The sequence below is a fragment of the Bombus impatiens genome, unplaced genomic scaffold (assembly GCF_000188095.3).
Source record: "Bombus impatiens unplaced genomic scaffold, BIMP_2.2 scf_0217, whole genome shotgun sequence".
Lineage (NCBI taxonomy): Eukaryota > Metazoa > Arthropoda > Insecta > Hymenoptera > Apidae > Bombus > Bombus impatiens.
Window position 1 is genome coordinate 2984109 of NT_176636.1, and position 19701 is coordinate 3003809.

General features: G+C 38.0%; 1 protein-coding gene and 1 long non-coding RNA gene across 2 annotated transcripts in view; one reads left to right on the top strand and one right to left on the bottom strand.

The window, feature by feature from the left end:
- Nucleotides 1-14302, top strand: part of LOC112212553 — a 72677-nt gene extending 58375 nt beyond the window's left edge. The window contains exon 5 of the long non-coding RNA XR_004461410.1: nucleotides 14158-14302. This is a non-coding gene — a long non-coding RNA (uncharacterized LOC112212553). The remainder of the gene's footprint in view (nucleotides 1-14157) is intronic.
- Nucleotides 1-19701, bottom strand: part of LOC100741460 (protein kinase C-binding protein NELL1-like) — an 81392-nt gene that overhangs the window by 59990 nt on the left and 1701 nt on the right. Inside the window, exon 2 of the mRNA XM_033319862.1 lies at nucleotides 19493-19701. This exon is cut by the window's right edge and continues 33 nt beyond it. Within this exon, the coding sequence (XP_033175753.1) occupies nucleotides 19493-19701 (209 nt within the window). The remainder of the gene's footprint in view (nucleotides 1-19492) is intronic.

A 19701-nucleotide genomic window follows, 5' to 3' on the forward strand; every position in this document is an offset into this window, starting at 1 on the left:
TGGAGGGGGCGTTGCCGCGGGGGCTGGAGAGGGGCGTGTGCCACGAGGGTGCCACGAGGAGAACGGTGGATGCAAGGGGTGATAGGCCGGGGGCAGCAGGTCACTCGACTCTAGCTACACCTCGCCTATGCGATTCCTTTCTACACGAATATTATTAACCTTCCTTTAGGAAGTGAGATTTTTATCCGAATTAATTTTCTGATTTGGCAACAATATCTTTTCTCGAATTTTGTTAACTCGTTTTTCGAGGATCAGATTTCTATTGCAATTAATATTTTCATTTAGGAGCTGGAATTTATTTTGTACTAGAATATTGTTAACTCTTCCTTAAAGGATGAGATTCTTATACGAATTAATTTTTAACTTGAAAATTAGAATTTCTTTCTACTCGACTATTGTTAACTCTTCTTTAAAGGATGAGATTCCTATCTCAATTAATATTTCTATTTTATTTTATTTCGTACTCAAATATCGTTAACTGTTCTTTACAGGATGAGATTCTTATGCGAATTAATCTTTAACTTGAAAACCAGCATTTCTTTCTACTCGACTATTGTTAATTCTTCTTTAGAGGATTGGATGCTTCTCGAATTAATTTTGATTCGGGAACCAGAAGTTCTTTCTGCTGGAATACTATTAATCCTTTAAGGAGTGAGATCTTTCTTCGAATTAATCTCTGATTTGGGAACCACAACATCTTTCTGCTCGAGTATCGTTAACCTATCTTCAAGGGCTGGAATTCTTCTTCGAATTAATCTTTGCATTTGAGAACGAGACGTTTCTGCTCGAATATTATTAACCCTTGTTTAGGAGGTGAAATTCTCATTCGAATTAATCTTTGATTTAGAAACAAGAACCTTCTTTTCATTGTTAGTACATTGCTTTTCAGAGTTGTCAGATCGCCAGTTGTCAGTGATCATTGGCCTACGAACATTTGCAAATTCATATTTTTATTACACCTTTCATTTATAATTTCTTTATCAATCACCTGTTTGTAATAAATATCTTGTAACTTCTATATTCATTTTCAAATTGCTTTCAAATATTATCAGTACGATAGTCCTCACTCTAACCTCATCATCGTTTCATTATGGTGCCAATACATAAAGCACAATATGGTGCTACGTAAAAGATTTCTGACGACAAGCGTTCAAATACTTCGGTGAACGACTCTGTATGAAAAACGACGAAACAAAAGAAGAAGGCGAGATCTACGTGTGTGGCCAAGAGACGATAATTGCACCGCTTAACAGGAGGACCAAACTTCGGTGGTCATCGAAAAATCGCCGGCAGACGCGCACAATCGACCTTTGTGTCGGACCTGTGACCCATGGCGTATATATACGTCCTCGCCTGGATGTCATATTACTTATTGATATCGAAGAAATCCGATGAACATGGAACGGCCATGACGGTGCCCGCTTAAATGGAAGTAATATTGGCCGGTTGATTTGGCAGCAGATCAAACGCGGCCTGGCGGTGAATCAAGCCCCCCTTCTGTGCGTGTGTCGCCGGCCGATTCGAATTCGAATTCCCCGCTGATGATGTCACATCGTCATCTCGCGTTTCTATATTGGCAATTTCGCCAGCCCGTGAGAACAACCGACAACATCACGTTCCGTGCCCCCTCAAAAGGTTCGCGGACCTGGCCCCGGTATATTGGATTGATCATCGACTCGATTTCGGACGCTTTCGAACCACTGCACTGTCTCGATCATATCGTCAGTTACGAGTTGCTTGTGATTAGACTACGATTCCTATGCATTTATAGAATATTTTGAAATACCAGATTGGACACAATGTATATAACATGGAAAATATACGCGTTCGATAGTTGGACATTTTAATGTGACATAGAACAGTTGATATTGGAATGGAACATAGAGGGAAAGAATTTTATTCCTCGACTAAACGATCAGAAGATACTTTCTTTTCTCGTCGTTTTCTGTTTCTCTATGCTACGATCGAAGCTAACAATTGTAAGAAATTAGGCATAATTTAAACGAAACTAGAAAAGTAATTTAGATCGGAATAGAATTATCCGAAGGCAGAGTTGTACTTTTCCGCAAATTTCGATGATGAAAATACTTTTTCTTTTGAGAAGATGAGTCACCACGGGGGAAGATCATACTTTCTTATCGTAGAGGGGAAGAGGATCGTTCGACCAATAAATTTCTTCTCCCTAGTTTTGCTACCATCGATGACTTTCGTCTTTTACCGTCCGTATCGTTTCTCGCTATGGTCAAACAACCGTCCGCTCTATCTTGACTTTTCCAGCTCGTTGAATCAAATTTGCTGGATGATATATAGTTAAGATGTAGATTCTTGGATAAGTGTTGGGTAATTAAACCTCCTTTCGATAATTCATATTCAATATGCTTCCGAGCACACCCTCTTCTAGTCACGGGGTGTGGTCGAAAGTTATAGAACCTGGGGGAACCTACAAGAATTCTTCCTTGAAAGGCCAAAAGGTACAATTGCAATCGATTTTTTAAATTCAATTGAAGTGAAAAATAAAGCTGTTCGTCCAAATATTCTATTTACCAAATTGTTAAATTCTTCTTTGTTGAAGTAACTACTTCAAGAAAAACTCTATATGTTTATTTGCATATATCCGTGACCTGGGGGCTGCTATTACGTAGAAATATTCTAAATAAGGAAAGGTGCATATACCCTTGAGTATACATTATGTTTTGGGTTGCAAGGTCTAGGAACTTAAAACTAATCAACAGATTTCTATTTATGCTCCCTGTAGCTTCTGGCCAAAGCTATAAGCTTAACTTTTTTGGTAATGGAAACTGAAATACGGCATTCCTTTAAAATCTTCTCTGTGATTACGCTATTCCCGCGCGTTCAATAGCGACGCTACTCGTCGAATAAATTTGAGAAACTCCAAATTATTATTCCCTCGCATCCGCTCTCTCTCTGTTTCCGATAAACAGCTGCGTTAAAATTAAATCAAAGAAATTCGAATGAATTTTTAATTACGCGTAAAGTGATACTTCTGTGATTAGATAGACATTCGTTCCATCTATTACGCGCAAAACAATGTATGTTAAATAAATAAAATTTGTGATTCTACCAGCTAGAATAAATGTCGTGGTATATTAAAAAATGTTGAACTACTTCAAGAAAAACTCTACATCTTTATTTATGTATATCCGTGACCTGAAGACTGCTATTACTCTGAAATATTCTAAATAAGGAAAGGTGCATATACCCTTGAATATACATTATGTTTTGGGTTTCAAGATCTAGGAATAAAGGAACTAATAAACAAATTTCTATTCATGTTCCCTGTAGCCTCTAGCCAAAGCTATAAGCTTAACTTTTTTGGTAATGTCCTTTTGCTATAAATATATGAACGTGCTTCCTATCATTCCATTGTCCAGTAACACTAAGAAAGTAAGGATCTGAATCGGCATAAACTTATACCTTTAATTATTTCAATATACTTTTCTATCACAAATTCATCCAGTCGTTCTTCAATCAATCAATTTCAACCTCGACATTCTTAACCCCCGAAATTGTTAGCACTGTACAAAAAATAATAGATTGAAAAATACAAAGGACAAAGAAGATGTTTCTCGACAGTTCGTAGAGGTTAAGAAAACAGAGGATAGTGCCCGTAAGGATTAAGGATCGTCTACTATATAGATGACGCCCTAGTTACGTAACTTCCTTTCCAAGGAACGCGATTGTATAACGTAATCGGAAGGGCATTGACTTCGTCGAGCTTGCAAATCGCCTCTGAGCCTGTAAATCGACCGTGTGATATCACGTTTCGCAACCCGTGACTCGGCTACGCAAACCAGCTTGCCCTCAAAGGGATGAAACGAACGTATTCAATCGATTAGTTCCTGTTAACTCGCGATGCAGCTTCGATTGCATCGGTTCAACCCATTACCTACGGAATTATACTATTCTTACTTTTATTCCAGACATCTTTGCTCTAAATATTTAAATAACACATTTTGTATACTCTGTAGTATGTACAAATTTGTTTCTTAAAGATTGCTATATTCTGCACGATATTCACGTACATTTTATTTTTTTTTTTTTTTTTTTATTTATTACAGTCAGTATATTACTGTAGTAGTAGTAGTAGTAGTAGTAGTAGTAGTAATAGTAGTAGTAGTAGTAGTAGTAGTAGTACAATATGACTCTATAATAATAATCTCATCTCCCTTTCATTGTTTGATTTACTATTATACTTTATTTTCACCCAATTGCAATTGGAAAGGGACGAAATAAGCGTTTTCGGTTCCATCGATACGGTGTTCAGGTCGAGGAAAAGAGACAGGTCACGCGAACTCAATGGACATACCGATTTCCTGGCCCAGGGAAATTTAGTTCTATCGTGCTATAAAAGCAACTACAGCGTCATCGTCGATCGATACGCCTGGGCTCAGGATTCCACGACTGTTGCCCATGGCAGATCGAAGTATTCGAAGTTTCTTAGCGACAATGTAAATTACCGATATCGATTATTACCTACAATAAACTCGAAACGAATAAAGTTGAAACTGTTTAAAGAAGGAGGCGGCTGTAATCGTAAATGAAGGGTGAATTTCCTTTCTTTACCTTCGTGGCTATTCAAATGGCACTGCATAAAAAAAAAATTGTAAACAATAAATCTACTTTATATCTAAGAATTTTCTCATAAATTTAGTCTAATTGCAATATCATACTCTTTTACTATTTTACGATACTCTTTAGGCTAAAAAATTGTTTAGTCCAGCTAGTGTTCCCTGTCGGGAAAAATCGTTTGAAGGTGAAACAGGTGAAAGAAGCAGACGATCCTAATGGTAAATGCCCAATGAATTTCGTTCCTTTCTTCCTGACCATTCAAATGGTTCCGTGTAGAAGAGTTATAAATGTACGTGTCTTGGCGTTCGCTAAGTGCATTAAGGGTGTGCAAACAGAAGAAACGACGACGGGGAGAATAGAGGAAACAAACGGATAGCTGAAAGCTCATTGCTCGTTATACAACCCTTATTCGACAAACAGCCACGTTATCGCCACCCTCTGCTGATGTAACTTCGTTGCAATTCAAATACGCTCGGTTATTATCTGCGTATTTTATTCTTTGCGACGAATAAAAATGGCATCGGACTCATTAAGAGTAAAAGACCGGAACAGCGAAACTGTTTACCTACGTTTGATATGAAATTAAGTATCTGTGATCAGTAGACTGCAACGTTTATGCATTTATGCGAAATTGCTAAAGCGTACAGATACACGGAACACACGTAACAGGTAAAAACGTTCAAGGTATCTGAAGCGTACAAAATATCTCGTTATAACGTTCAGAGAATGTAACCAATTTCTATTTAAGATCTGTGTCTCTTAAAAGATTCCTAAAAATATGAGATCACATTAACATTTACTAATCTAGAGATTAGATCGAGATTTTCATTAGGAATAAATGTGATTGATGACAGGATTGATGTCTACTGTTCGTTTACGACTAAGTTAATAGACGAGTTGAAATCGAAGAGTCTTTACTTAGACTTGATCCGAAGCTAAAAAGTATGATAGTAGATTGGCGTTATCATTAGGAATAATGCCAAAAGTCGTTAGAGTAATACTAACAAGCAACTGACCTCGATTCAGTGAACAGAAATTTTTCTACAGATAGAAATGTACGATTGGATTAAGATTGTTCATGATTAAAATTATACAAACCCATTTTTTGCAGTATAAATATATTAATATCGCAATATAGTATCCAATAGTCGAAAAAGATGCGCAAATAATTTGTTGAAATTAGAACAATAACTCTAAAATATCTACGCGTGTTTTATTAAAATTATCCAATAATTCCTCGTATAGAAAATACTATCAAAAAAAAAAGAAGGAAATAAACAGAAAGCAACGTCCACTTTTACCGTGAAAGGATCAAACGCACGAGAAACAGACCTAAAGAAACCACGTTTCCAGTCTCACGACTCCCTGAACACCCTCAAGTCACGAAAAGCTTCAATTTACCAAAAGCAGACAATATTGCTTCCATTAATTTCTCCAGCATCCCTCGATAAATAACAATAACCCAAGAGGCCGCAAATTCAGGCGCACGAACTACCCCCGACCATCTCACGTTCCTCGCAATTTCCCTTGAATTTCTAGGTTTTCTCTGTGAGCAATTTTCCATTCTAGCGCGTACACTGCCGCTCAAAAGTATCCGGAACACTTCCTTATCTTTGACAAGATGGATTTTAATTAGAAAACTCCGGATATACGAATCGAACTACAACAACGTTATTCTTTATGATCGATCTCGATGACTGCGGATCGTTATGCAAATTTATATCTTCACGGACGCGACTAAAGAAATTCGTTATGGTTATATTTTCAATAGATACCTTCGATTCGTGGACTGGTGGTTTTAATTACTGGTCCTAATTACTATTTTCCCATTAATTTGTACACTTTCCTAAAATTAACGTTATTTCTGCAGATCAACTAAAGCGTACAGATACCTGTGAATAGACTACGAATATTATTTTCCCCGACAAAGTCATATCGTCGAGAATAAAATTAAAAAAGCAGAATCTCCGTGGAAAATTATTTTACGTAGCAAGTATTATAGAAATCATCGTACTTTGGATATTTTATATGTTTTTCACGTTGCAATGAAAATATATTAGATTATGATGCAGCAGAAAGAATAGACTTCAGATATGTACACGTTCGCATTCGATACATCCGAGTTAAATTGAATTCAAGTTACAGTTTATGTCAAATTTACTTTTGGTTTGAATTCTAATCTGACGAGACCATAAGGGTAGTAAGGTAGGTTTTACGACAAGAATGGTACGTAAGATAAGAGAAGATATCGTAAATGAAGATCTAATCAGAAGCTATCGAAAAGCAGAAGGCATGGAGCACAGAAAAATAATATTACCTGCGTTTTGTGCAATTCTACATTTGCAAATTTTCCGCCAATGCATAAAAGTCGGTAATCTACTTATGAACGATAGTGTACGAGCACGAGAAAGGAGTGGTACTTCAATCGTACCACGCGATAATCGGGGAAGAGAAACGAGATGCACGGTCGGACGAGTTCCTTGAGTAATCCCGAGGGTTTAAGCGAAGAGACGAGCAACGGGCGCGATATTAGCAATGGGGGAGGAAGCATAGCGTAAGAAACGTAATGCCTCGCAAAGTCAACGCCCTGGTAGCTCGATGCTCGCTGTGTATTATGCAACCCTCCCGGAACGGCCACCGAGAACCGCCCTTCACCGCCACCACCGCCTCCTCCGGAAACATCACCACCATCAGCCGCAACTTTAGCTACGACGCGATCGCGTGGCTAACCTAGTAATCCTCGAAATTCATGGAAATACGTTCATCTCGAACTGCTGATCCATTTACAAAGGGTTGCTTGTAGCTTCTCTTCTTTTTGCTTTGAATATCGGGACGTTTGTGATTGTGATATTTGTGGAAATTGACGAAATTGGGAGTTGTTTCAGTGGAGAGGTAGATTTCGAAGAGTACAAGGGTTGTGGAAGGAGCACTTAGTTTGCTTCTTCTTGGTTGCAACGTTGGAATCTGTGACATTTGTGAGAATTCGTTCTGAAGGATCGTTTCGCTTCGACTGATCGTGAGAGATGGATTTTTAAGCGTTGCTTTGGAAAAATTGCTGTGATTTAGTTTAGAGTTGAGAGTTCGGAAAGTTATTGCAGCTCCGTGTTTTGGAATTTGGAAAACCTTGTGCAGGGGAGATTGTGCTATTTACAATAAAAGTAGCACGAGACCTAGGAATTGGAAAAGACTTGCGAATTCTTTGCCCAGATCTGATTTGAACTTGCGTATATGTAGTTAGACCGAGGTTATTGTTGAAAATAAGAAAGAAAAAGGCAACTTTCTATGGTGACTTTAGCAAGATCACTGTACGTGTATCAAAGAATCCAGAATTTCTTAGGTTCGAATTGAAAAGCTTGCAGGATGAGCGAACTTACTTACACAATTCCACTTTTTCCATATAAACGACCCACACAGAATATTACTGTAAAAACTAAGCCGAAAATCCTCGTAGGTTGCCAAAAAAATTTTCATAAATTTCCAACGTCCCTTTGGATTTTTTCCACCCAAAACTCCATCTCCGGAGACAAACAGTAATTTATAACCTGGCAATATTTACCCGCCCCCATGAATACTTCCAAAATCCACTAACCCTCTGTCCAAACAACAAATCTTTCCATCTCTAATCCAACTCAAACACGCAGTCTGTGCGCAAACATCCACCTTCATTGCAGCGTCACCTTCATCCCCCTTTCATACCCTTCCAAAGCAACCAGCGCACGCTATTCGAAAAAAAAAACCCTCCCCTAACTTTTCACCGGTGGCACCATAAATCTCCGGGATCATGTACGCGCTTCCATTTAATTACCCGCGGTGTTGCCCCCAAAGAATAATCTTCCACCCCAATTGTCGCAGCGCGTTTATCGACCCAGGGGCCATCGTATCTCTCGCTCCCAATTAGCCAGTGATTCACGCGCGACGGCCTTGAACCTACGCGTACACTACCATACGTAAATACGTATGTGATCACTCATTCGTTACATTTTGTTTGTAAACTATAACAAACACAGTTGGTTTATTTAAGAGGGAAAAGGGTGATAATATGGGACACCAAGGTTTCGATATGTGCAACATCTTTTCGTCTATGCAAATGAAATCACGTGGATTACGTGACGTCCTCCTACAGCGGTTCTTCGTTCTTGTTCTTTTGTTTGATCAATACTTGTTGAATTTCATAAAAAACCAAAGGATGTATATATTTGGTAACTTGAAATTTTCTCAAGACTCTAACAAAGTCATACCAATTATAATATTCGATTCAGGATGATGGTGCAGGTGCGGAAAGTGGAATTGTAAAATTAAACTGATCTTGACAACGCTGTTATATTTAACACTTGTACGTGGTCAGAACTTTTGCATTGTCTATACTCTTCAATCTTACAGCATATTTTTCTCAAAAGTAACATTCTTTCACATCGCTACTAGAATCTGTCCCATGTTCCAATAGCAAAAGATTCAGAAGTTCCACCAGTGTCAGGATATTTATGTTTATTCGTTTGCTTTTGTTTGTTAATGCAAAAATAAAAGAAGTACCTGCAGCGCATACGACGCGAATGAAGTAACAAATTTATGATAAAATGACTAAAAAACAAAATTGCTGAAAAGTGAATGAACTTGTAATCAGCACCAGCAAGCGTCGTTGGACGTATGAACTATTGGATTGGCAACTAAGTGATTGCGGATTTTATCAGTACCACCTAATGACAAAATCCGCAATCACTTAGTTGCCAACCCAATATTAAGGTGTATCCACATTGTCGTTAATTAATAACCTTTAATTAAAGAACAGCACAGGCGATATAGGGTGGAGAGAAAGGCAGCGCATATCAAAAGGGGCGGATATGCAAGGGGGCCAACACCTGCGGACAACGAGAAGCGTTTTGCGAGAGAGGAAAAGGCGATCGTGGGTTTCGTATGGTGTGTGAGAGCGTTTATGGCGGTGGCACGACCGGTATATGACAGCTGCTGTCACGGCTGGTGCTTCGACCATGTGCTGGCCGCTCTACGCACCCCCGTTTATTCTGATGATACAGCGAACCGCATCTATGCTGAAATTCTCGACGATTCGAGAGTGTAATGGTCATCGATTTTTCAAGTAGATTGTTTTTATGGGGAGTGACCCGTTTATGGAGAGATGGTGAATTTTCATGGGGGTGAATCGTTGCTTCGAATTATTTAGTGTCATCGTTGTACGGTGTGGATGGAAAGTTTTGGAACAAGATGATTTGGAAGATTTTGTGCACCGATAGAAAATGTCAATGTGCATAGACAGAACATCCAATGTGAAATATTGGTTATGATTTTTAGAGCAATCTGGTGATGAGCAGAGCAGGATATTTATGCGCCAATGGGAAATTTATTTTAGATTTATTTTAAATTAATTTTGCAACGAGGAAATTGTATGTTCGAAATATCAAGTCGTAATTTGCAAACTTACGAGAGATTAAAAAATCTACTTTTAGATACTGTCGATTATTTCTTTAAGAAGTTAGTAAATTAAGAAAAAATTCCAGAGTCGATGAAGAATTCTTAGAATATGAGCTGAACTCGAGGTTCCGCCAACGATGCACGCAGCGTTTCCATTTCGAGGCCACGTAAACCTACAATTCGGCTGGTGAATTTGGGTCACTGTCTTTTGTATAGGCGAAAAGGGTTGCCCCTTATTATTTTGAAACCAGTTCAGAGGAGACCTGAGCGACGCGACAATGGAAGAAGAATCGTATCCCTTTCGAATAGAGTGAAAACCGCGATGACAGGTACGATAATGCCTCTTTTAGAGAAAGTGGTAGCCCTTTCTTGTACCGCAAAAGTTATATGCTTTTACTCCACCCACAAAGATCCCAAGGCACAGATATTTTCATTTTTAAGATAGTTTCAAAGGAAAACTTTCATTCGTTACGTTCATTTAATTTTTGTGCTCAATATATTCGAAGTTACTAGAAAATTATTTTTTTAAAAAGCATGCTAATGCTAATAAAATGAAATTATACTTTCGACCAGTCGTTCATTATTTTTCTCGTACTATAATCACGTAATATGTTAATAGATCTCTGATTATGTTTCAGGATTATTTCTTCTAGCAAAATACAAATATACTCTCAATTATTTTCAACAAAAATTATGTTCCCACGTTATACTGACGTTAATAAAATAAAATCGATGAAGTGGACAATTAATTGAAATTATCTTCAACGAAGGCAGAATCGCGACATTTCGAATATTTTTCTTCGAAAGACGTTACATTGATATTTCAATCATCAATGGAAAAGCTATTTTAATCGTGTCGAACATTTCTGGCAGTGCTGACAAATCGCTGAAAGTTAAGCTCCAGCCGACCTGACGTAATTTGAAGTGACGCCTGCTGACACAGTAACTGAACGAGAAACGCGTGCCGTCCAGATCAGCTTGATTATACAACAAAAATTCGCTCATCCGCAGTAACTGAAACACGTGAAACCCTCACGTTCGCTGATATTAATTCACCTTCGTATCAAACGTAACGAATGAAAAAATTTTATTAGCGAATCCACTTTTACGATTCCTTTTATCCTCTCTTAATTCTCTTTCAATTTTCACGAGTTCTCCACTTTTTAAAGAAACAAATTCCTATAGATTCATAGCGTATTTTCGTATTACGAAATTTTCATTAGTTTTGTGAACACAGAAAAGCGAGGTTTGCTTTTAATTTAAACGTAGCCAATATTAAAAATCTAAAATTAAAGCCTTTAAAACGATCTACTCATTTGGCCATTTTTGCCAGGAAATTCCTTACTCCTGATCTTCGATTTTTCATATAATATTCGCTACGTAAATTGATTATATCTATTTAACAAATCAAACTGATTTTATAAATAGAGAAGTCTATATTTACAAACATTGATGTATTATTATATTTTTATTAATGTATAAATAAAACACATAGGAAAGTTAAGTTAAATGCAAAAAGAAATGAGAAAATACCATTATGAAGAGCTGAAAGGAACACCGCGATTATGAAATCCTGGCGTGGGAAGCAAGCGTGCTTCGTTGCTTCTGATACGAGATTGTGTGAGTACGATGGGGTCGAAAGAGGATGAGGAAGCACAGCAACCCCGGAAACGTTCAAAGCGAAACAGTATTTCACCACCATCTTGATATCCAATACCACTATCACGCTGTTCCATTTTACAAGCAAAAATTCGCGATACCTAGCCAAGATTTTTATCATCAAACGAAACAATTCTCAACTCGACGATCTAGCAAACGTTCTACTCTCTAAGTTTATATGCACACATGTTTCTTTATTACCATTCTTTGGCATTCATTTACCTGGAACTATACGCCAGATTTTCCGAAACAGTGGAAACAATCGTAGCGAAGAATATTTTGAACAGCGCCTTTGTCTTTGAAACTTCGACAGACAGCGAGCGCATTGGCACGTTTGATGCGCCGTGAAGCAATTAGCGATGGAATCTGAAAGACTTGGAATCGTTTTGAATTTGTATATATGGCAGAAAATTCGAAACATTTGCAACACGATTCGAAGTATTAAAACTCTTGAAAGTCTCGATAAGCCTTGATTATTTATCTTATCTTAATCTTTAAAAGTCCTGAAAAGTCTTCTCTCGATCGAGATGTCTTCACGGATACTCGGTCGTTCCAAACTTTCTTTGACATTTTGCGTCGACGATACCTTTTGAACGACATCGATCAAGAAGTTTGTAAGATACGTAAATACTCAGCAAACATTCAAAAGCTATCGAAATTGATTTTCAAGACTCGGGACCTACCAACACTCGTCAAGAGTTTCAAGAATTTTAAGCCTCGAATCACGTTCCAAGTGATTCCGAATTTCTCGCCATCTATACAATTGAGATTCAAAGCGATTCCAAGTATTTCAGATCCCATCGCTAGAAACAATATTACGATAAAGCGTCTCTCTATATTGCATTGTACCAACCTAACATTTCGTCTCTGTGTAAAAGTTGCCTCTATGCGAAATTAAGGTGTATTCACACTTGGAGCTCGTATCTAATCGCGCCTATTATTGCCGACTGAATTATGCTCGTTCGCCGATTTTACTGTTCTCGCGAGACGGAATAGTACAATGATCATACTGTGAATGTACGAAACCATTACAATAAACCGGTCCCATTGGCTGGTGTCTGGCGCCTGGCCTCACAAAGCCCGCCCTTAAGCTTGTCGGGAAAAGTTCAAGAACAAGGAACATTTGTCCACTGTCGCAGATACTTAACGACTGCTAGTAATCGTGATCCAATTACTTGTACGATATATACCCTAATAATTTACGAAAAACATGGATTTGTTTACTCGTTTTATGGTTATGTTTACGACATTAATGGCATGTATTTCATTATGAAGACGTGTCATAATTGTTCCAAGTTCGTTTCACAGTTTTATGACGGTGATAAATCGAGGACGTATTTTTCAATATTTTTTGCTCCTCTTATTCGCATTGAATAATAAGTTTTTCTTCTTTTCTTTCTTCTATTGGATAGTAGATTTTTATCTGCTTCGTTATTATTAAATAGCCAATTTTTAATTAACCCAAAACCTTTTATGACTCTTTGAAATATCCCATAGCTGTCCTTAAATTGCTCGAAGGTATTTTAGTGAATTTATTCAATGTTCTTCGGGTATTCAAAGTGCGCGAAAATTACGCCAAACCTGAATATGAATTTGCGTGGTAGCCCGAAAAGCAATTCCAGGATTAATTCACATCGGACAGCAATTTTTCGATAAAATTTCGTAAAATACTAAATCAGCGTGTAAACAATTTGTAAAAATACTGTGTGCACCTTTTACGTACATTTTTGAAATGATATCGAGCCAGTCGGTGGAAAAACAGAATTTCCGTGAATACGTCGAATTTTGGCCGAGAACGAGGCCATGCTGAACTTTTCGGGATGATGGATGCAAAACAACTGCGGTAAAGCACGTCGAAAGAGAGAGAGAGAGAGAAAATTGAGAACGTCGAAGCGTTGAAACTTTATATGCAATTTTATTCGAGTATCCTGCAGAAATATACGAAATGTATATTATTATATCTTAATAAAAAACGATTAAAAACAAGTGATGAATAATCTATTCCAAGTTTATTCATGCAGTTAGTCGACCTTGACAATCGAGAACTTTGCCGACTCCGTTCCTCCGATCTAGAAATTAAGTCATCGTCAACTGTTCGTTGCATCGTTTTATCTCGATTTCCTAATTTCGTGTTAATAATTCGTAACGTCGTATTCCTCGAAAATCATTACATAAAATACATAGGAATTCATAGTGAAATATAGTGAAGTGTAAGTGTGTAAATCTGTGCAGTTGGCAACATATTCATCCTCCAAGTAATGTATCTTTTTCTTTATCATACGAAGACTATGTATTTATTTATGTGCTCACAAGTTGACACAGTACGAAATTCAGAATTACGTGTTGATTAGATGGACACGTATAGGGACAAAGACGTAATTGGCGTAATTGTAAGCTGCAAGTTAGAAATTCTTCTCTGCAAGTTCATAATATCTTTGTTTTTATTTCACCTAAACTACAAAATTAATATTTATGCGTTTACAGGTTGACATAGTAAGAAATTCAGAATTACGTGTTGATTAGAGGGACACGTATAGGGACAAAGACGTAATTGGCGTAGTTGTAAGCTTCGAATTAGAAACTCTTCTCTGCAAATTCATAATATCTTTGTTTTTATTTAATCTAAACTACAAAATTAATATTTATGCGTTTACAGGTTGACATAGTAAGAAATTCAGAATTACGTGTTGATTAGAGGGACACGTATAGGGACAAAGATGTAATTGGCGTAGTTGTAAGCCGCAAGTTAGAAACTCAACTCAGAAAGTTGACACAGTACGAAATTAAGTATTATGCGTTAATTATAGTGATAGATATAGGGACATAGAATGGAAAGGTATCGATCTGAAAAGGGACCGGATCTAATTTACGATAAAGTAAAATCGGGAAACCGGCTCGTGTCTCGTAAGATAGGGGAGCGGTGATAGTCTCTGACTCACCCTCGGTGAGAAAGAATTACGAGCATCGAATGTTCTTCTCATAGAAGTTCTGGGTTTTTCTTAGAAGTCCACATTTACCCATGTCGCGTTTGTCTCATGGGAGCTCATGAAACGGAAGGAACTCTGCTTGCACTCTCTTCGATTGCGCAATGCTAATAGGAATTATGACAGATTTGAAGGAACAATCACCTATTTATACTTTGGGCTGCATCTAATAAATTCGCAAGATTCTTTAAACTTTTTCTGTTTATTCCATATTGATAAACGTTAGATACCGAGGATCTCTTTCGTTAATTTTTCTTAGAGTATTCGATGAAGATACTGTACCGAATTAAATGAAACCAAGAATATTGGGGTTAGGTTTCAAGAATCACAATTGTCGATATATCTTCCTTGATAGTATAATAATTTTCTCAAACGCTTCTACGCATTTTTAATACATTGTAAACAAATGAAAAGTTAGCAACTTCTAACTCTGTTCTATTATTAAAAACGAACATTTAATCGATACTTAGTAGCTCATAGACAAATAGAAAAAAGCCTGTAAATAACTCATCTGGTTAATTCCACTTTACAAGAAGCTCAGACAATAGAAACGTCTTAAAAACGAATATTTAACTGATCTTTAATCTCCACCTTAATATTCGGTATAAGCAAACACAACGAATTAAAAACTCGTTTCATTAATTCCGCCCTGAGGCCAAGCTCGCCCAATAGAAACACAGAAAAGAGAACACGGTCAAGAAACATTAGTTTCTCCTCCATATAGACGTATCCCCTCTCCACAGCAGAGCTTTGCAAACTTTGCACGCCACAGTGTGGCTATCGATCAGACGCCGTCCAGAAAATGATGCATTACGTAAAACTTCTCTCAACCTCTCCGCCTTGTATCCCGCAATAAGGCTTTTAATTTGCAGCCCACAACCGTGTCAGTGATCCAACGTCTCCCTCGACTATTCCCAACAACGAGCAGACCCGGCTCGGTTCGCCTTAAGGCGGTAATCACCAAGAAACGAGCAAAAATTTATCGCAGCCAGGTGTCGGCGGGGGACGACGCGAGAAACGACGCAGAATATCTATTATATCCGTCTTCACGAGGATCGTGCGGAAGAGAGAGACAGCGATAGATCGTTCCTCTCTACGATATCTAAATTTAAGAAGTGGCACCACCACCGTTTCCTTCGATACGATTCGTGCACCACGACCGTTTGCTTCCTTCTAGATCGTGGAAAACACGACGACAGCTCGAAAGAAGATGGTGACGAAGAGGAGGAGGAAAGGTGGGCGGTGGCGATTAACGTCGAAGGCAGCAACAATGACCAGAATGCGATCATTCGTGATTTTTCGCAATAATTTGGGTACGCTTTGGAAATTTCGAACGATTCTTTACAAAATATATGCAACTAAAGTTTGCTTTTTACCTTCAACTATGTATCTCCTTGCTATTTCTTTCTTCTTTCTTTTTCTTGGATATCGTCCGTTTTGATTTCTTCGATACGAGTCTCGCATTTTAATCGTCGGTAGTTGTAGCGTTAAGATAGAAATAGACGGATAGACGAACAGAAGGAAGATGGATGGCGGGGCAACGAGATGAAGAGGAGGGCAAAGAGATGCGACGAAGAGGTAACGGTATGCGAAAAAATATACTCTTGGCACTTGGCTTCGGCAGACGACGAGATAAATAGCGCGCGTGGGTGCGGCTCGCCGATGTCTACGGGCCACACGCCACGTTTCCACCGGAACGCGTCAGCCACGAAGACCGAGAGAATGAGAGGGAGCCGAGGAAAACACAGCCGGAGGTGGCCGTCGAACGGCCTGCACGTTTTCCGCGGAAAATATCGCTTTTTCACCGTCTTTTGTCGCATTCACCAGTCTCGCACAATGCATCCAAACGTGTGTATCTAAACGGTTCCGTTGCTTGTGCAGTGCTTTAGAACGTGGTTTTTGTGAACACGGTTTGCAGTTACTTACGTGGATCATATGTTAAAACGACTAATACACGTTAGTGCGGATTTTGATCACGTTTGTGAGAAATCTCAAGATGTAAAAATCGACGGAATATGCAGGAATATATAATATATACAAAATAGATCACACCGCTTATAATATTTAACAATTTAAAAGAAATCTCTATGGAAATGTTATCTCTTCGGTTGCATTCATAAAAATATTAACAGTCGATGAAAAGAAATTTCTTCCAATCCGAAAAGAATTCGTCGTTGAAAAGATTAATGTTAAAGTTCACTTAGACCGGACTAAAATCAACGACCGGGCTTCCTGCACATTTAAATTCCACCCTGTGTTAAGACGAACGCTGAATAAGCAGATAGTCGAGTGATTCGATTGACGAAAATCGCGAAAACCAAGGTGCAGAGGGCGAGTCTCGTGCAACAGTTTCCTCGACACTGGATTTTGACGCAATGCGTCACATGCTTACTGTCACCACTTGCCACTTGACTATTCGTTGAAGAAAAAGTCGACCTAAAAAGCGCTGAATGCACACCTAGCTTTCTGGCCCATCCGCGCCTCTTTTCCCACTTCCCTTCGCTCTTTCAATTAATCTTCCTTAATTTTCACCGATTTTTTTCACCGATTTTTTCCACGACGAATGAATGAAACGAGAGACGAAAAAATAAAAGGGAAGAGGAGAAACCGGATAAAAAAAGAACGAAAAAACGAGAAGAGAGGGAAGCGCGTAACGAATCACGAAACGGAGCAGCAGCATTTTAATAATACACGTATCTGCATGCTCGAGTGGAGACGTTGCAGGCGCCAACATGCCTGTGAATATTTCTCTTATTTTCCCGGCGGACAGGCCGTGCTGTTTACTTTTCGTATTTCGACCAGCCGGTCAGCGTGTTTCGAGCTTTTTGACAATAACTACGAAGGTATGTAGGAGTTCGTTGATTTAATAGGTTACCCTTAGATAATCCGCAATAGTGCGCCAAGTCTCGCGACACTTTCAAAACTTTGTCACGTAGATTATATACAGTGAACAGCAGAAGTATTTTCACACCATTGCATTTATTATAGCATTTATATAATATTAATATTAAATCAAGTCCAAGTATAAGTTCTTCGTGTTACCTGACAGTTCTTTCGTATGACTACGAGAATTTAATGCTATGAAAATTAGATGCGCATGATAAGAGCCCGATGAGAAAATAAAGCTGTATACAAATGTGTATTTGGTATTTGTATAGCCATTGTAGTCGGAATAAATACGAATGTAATTTTCGAATTGAAACAATCGGTATGTTCCCATGTCAACGTTCATTCGAAATGAGAGATATAGATTAGGCGACAGATGATTAGAAGATGGTTAATAAGAGAGAAAGAAGGAAAATGAAACGGTCTTATAGGTCTCACCGTGATAAATAGACTGAGGATTTTGGTGTATTTAGAGGAAATTTGAAGGTGCGAAAAATATTTGTTGCGATAAATATTTAGTGGTAATATCGAATTAAGTTGCACTTTTTTTAATTACATTCATAAAGCGATGGATCTGCGTAAATATCCGCATTCAAATGATAAAGATTAACTGAACGATAATTGATAATACCTTCGGTACTTTACGTCGTTTAGAAATAGAAATAAATTATTCGCGAGGATTGAAGTAATTGATTTTGACGAGACAAACTCAAGCGTCTCGGAATAATTGATATTTAAGATGATAAACAGTCAAACGTGGTAAAGTAATAATGAATGATACCTTTCATCGATCTTTGAAAAAGTCTTATTTCGAAGACAGAAACTTCTGTTATCTTAATATGCTTATTGCTGATTGAATTTTCGTTAGCCACAGTGTCATATTCTAACAAGTAATTTTCTCAAATGAACTGCATAAACACGGTGATTAATTATATAAAATAGCATATTTGAAGTTTCTTTACCTTCGTGTCGAAGAGCAAATACAGGACATGACAGGATGAATAAAGTTATACGATTATAAAATCGTTTAATCTTGCGAAACGTTATCAAATATAATTCGTAAGATCTTACAATCTAGATATTACCATTTATTGTATGTGCATGGTAAAATAAATTATTAGATTTACAAAATTTATTCATCTGTAAATTATCCCGCAAGTCTCATTCTTATGGATTATGGTATTATCAGAATTGTCAAGAAAAAGGAAGAGTCTTTCTTGAAATTTCACGACCTCTTATCCACCTTCCTAGTCTAAGTTACATCCAAATCGATGTCAAATATACTCCGTAAAAAGTAAGTGCCAACTCCGGTGCAAGACTTTCGCAGAAAACATTCGCGACCCCCTAGAGGGAGAAACGGCCTTGAGCACCGATTGATTCCGCAGAGACTATAGTCTCACCGATTCTCCAAGCGTTCTACTCTACTCCACACCCTTTAACCCATTCGCGTAGCATTCGGCGTTTCATCTTAATTAATTTACAATAATCTACTTCTAAGAATTGTTCATAATTTGGTTATATTGTCATGTTACAGATACTCCGTGTTTCGTATCTAGCAAGCTACTTCGTCTGCTCTATTTAACGCTACATATTCGTCCGTTGCAATAATCGAATACTAGAATTTTTCAAATTCTCCATTAAATTCTAGCAACGAGATAAAAATTCCTCTGTATCAAAATTAATCCAATACGATTATTCCTTTTAAGATACACGAGTAACTAAAATTTCAAAAATTCTTCACCCAATTACGGATACTAAATTATACAACATAAACGTCTAATCACTAACTATACAAAATACAAATCCGGTCTCTTCCATGTTTCGGAAGCAAATTATCACAGAACAAGAAACCACAAATTTTCCCGGGACTTACTAAGAATCAATCTGAACAAACAATCGAATCTCCACGGAATCAGAGAGACAGTGATTGAAATAGTCTTAAAACTTACCAGGAGAGACGGCGAGTGCGAGGAAGGCAGCGGCAGTGGCGAGTAGCAGTATCCTAATCGCGTTTCCGCCGGTTCGTCTTCTGCCAGGTCTCGGAGCGGCGTGACAACCAATCCGATGACCATTTTTCTCGTTCGATTGCACATCGAGGACAACGTACGCCGGCTCGTGATACTGAAGTTCGTCCTCGTTGTCGGCGTCGTCCGCGACG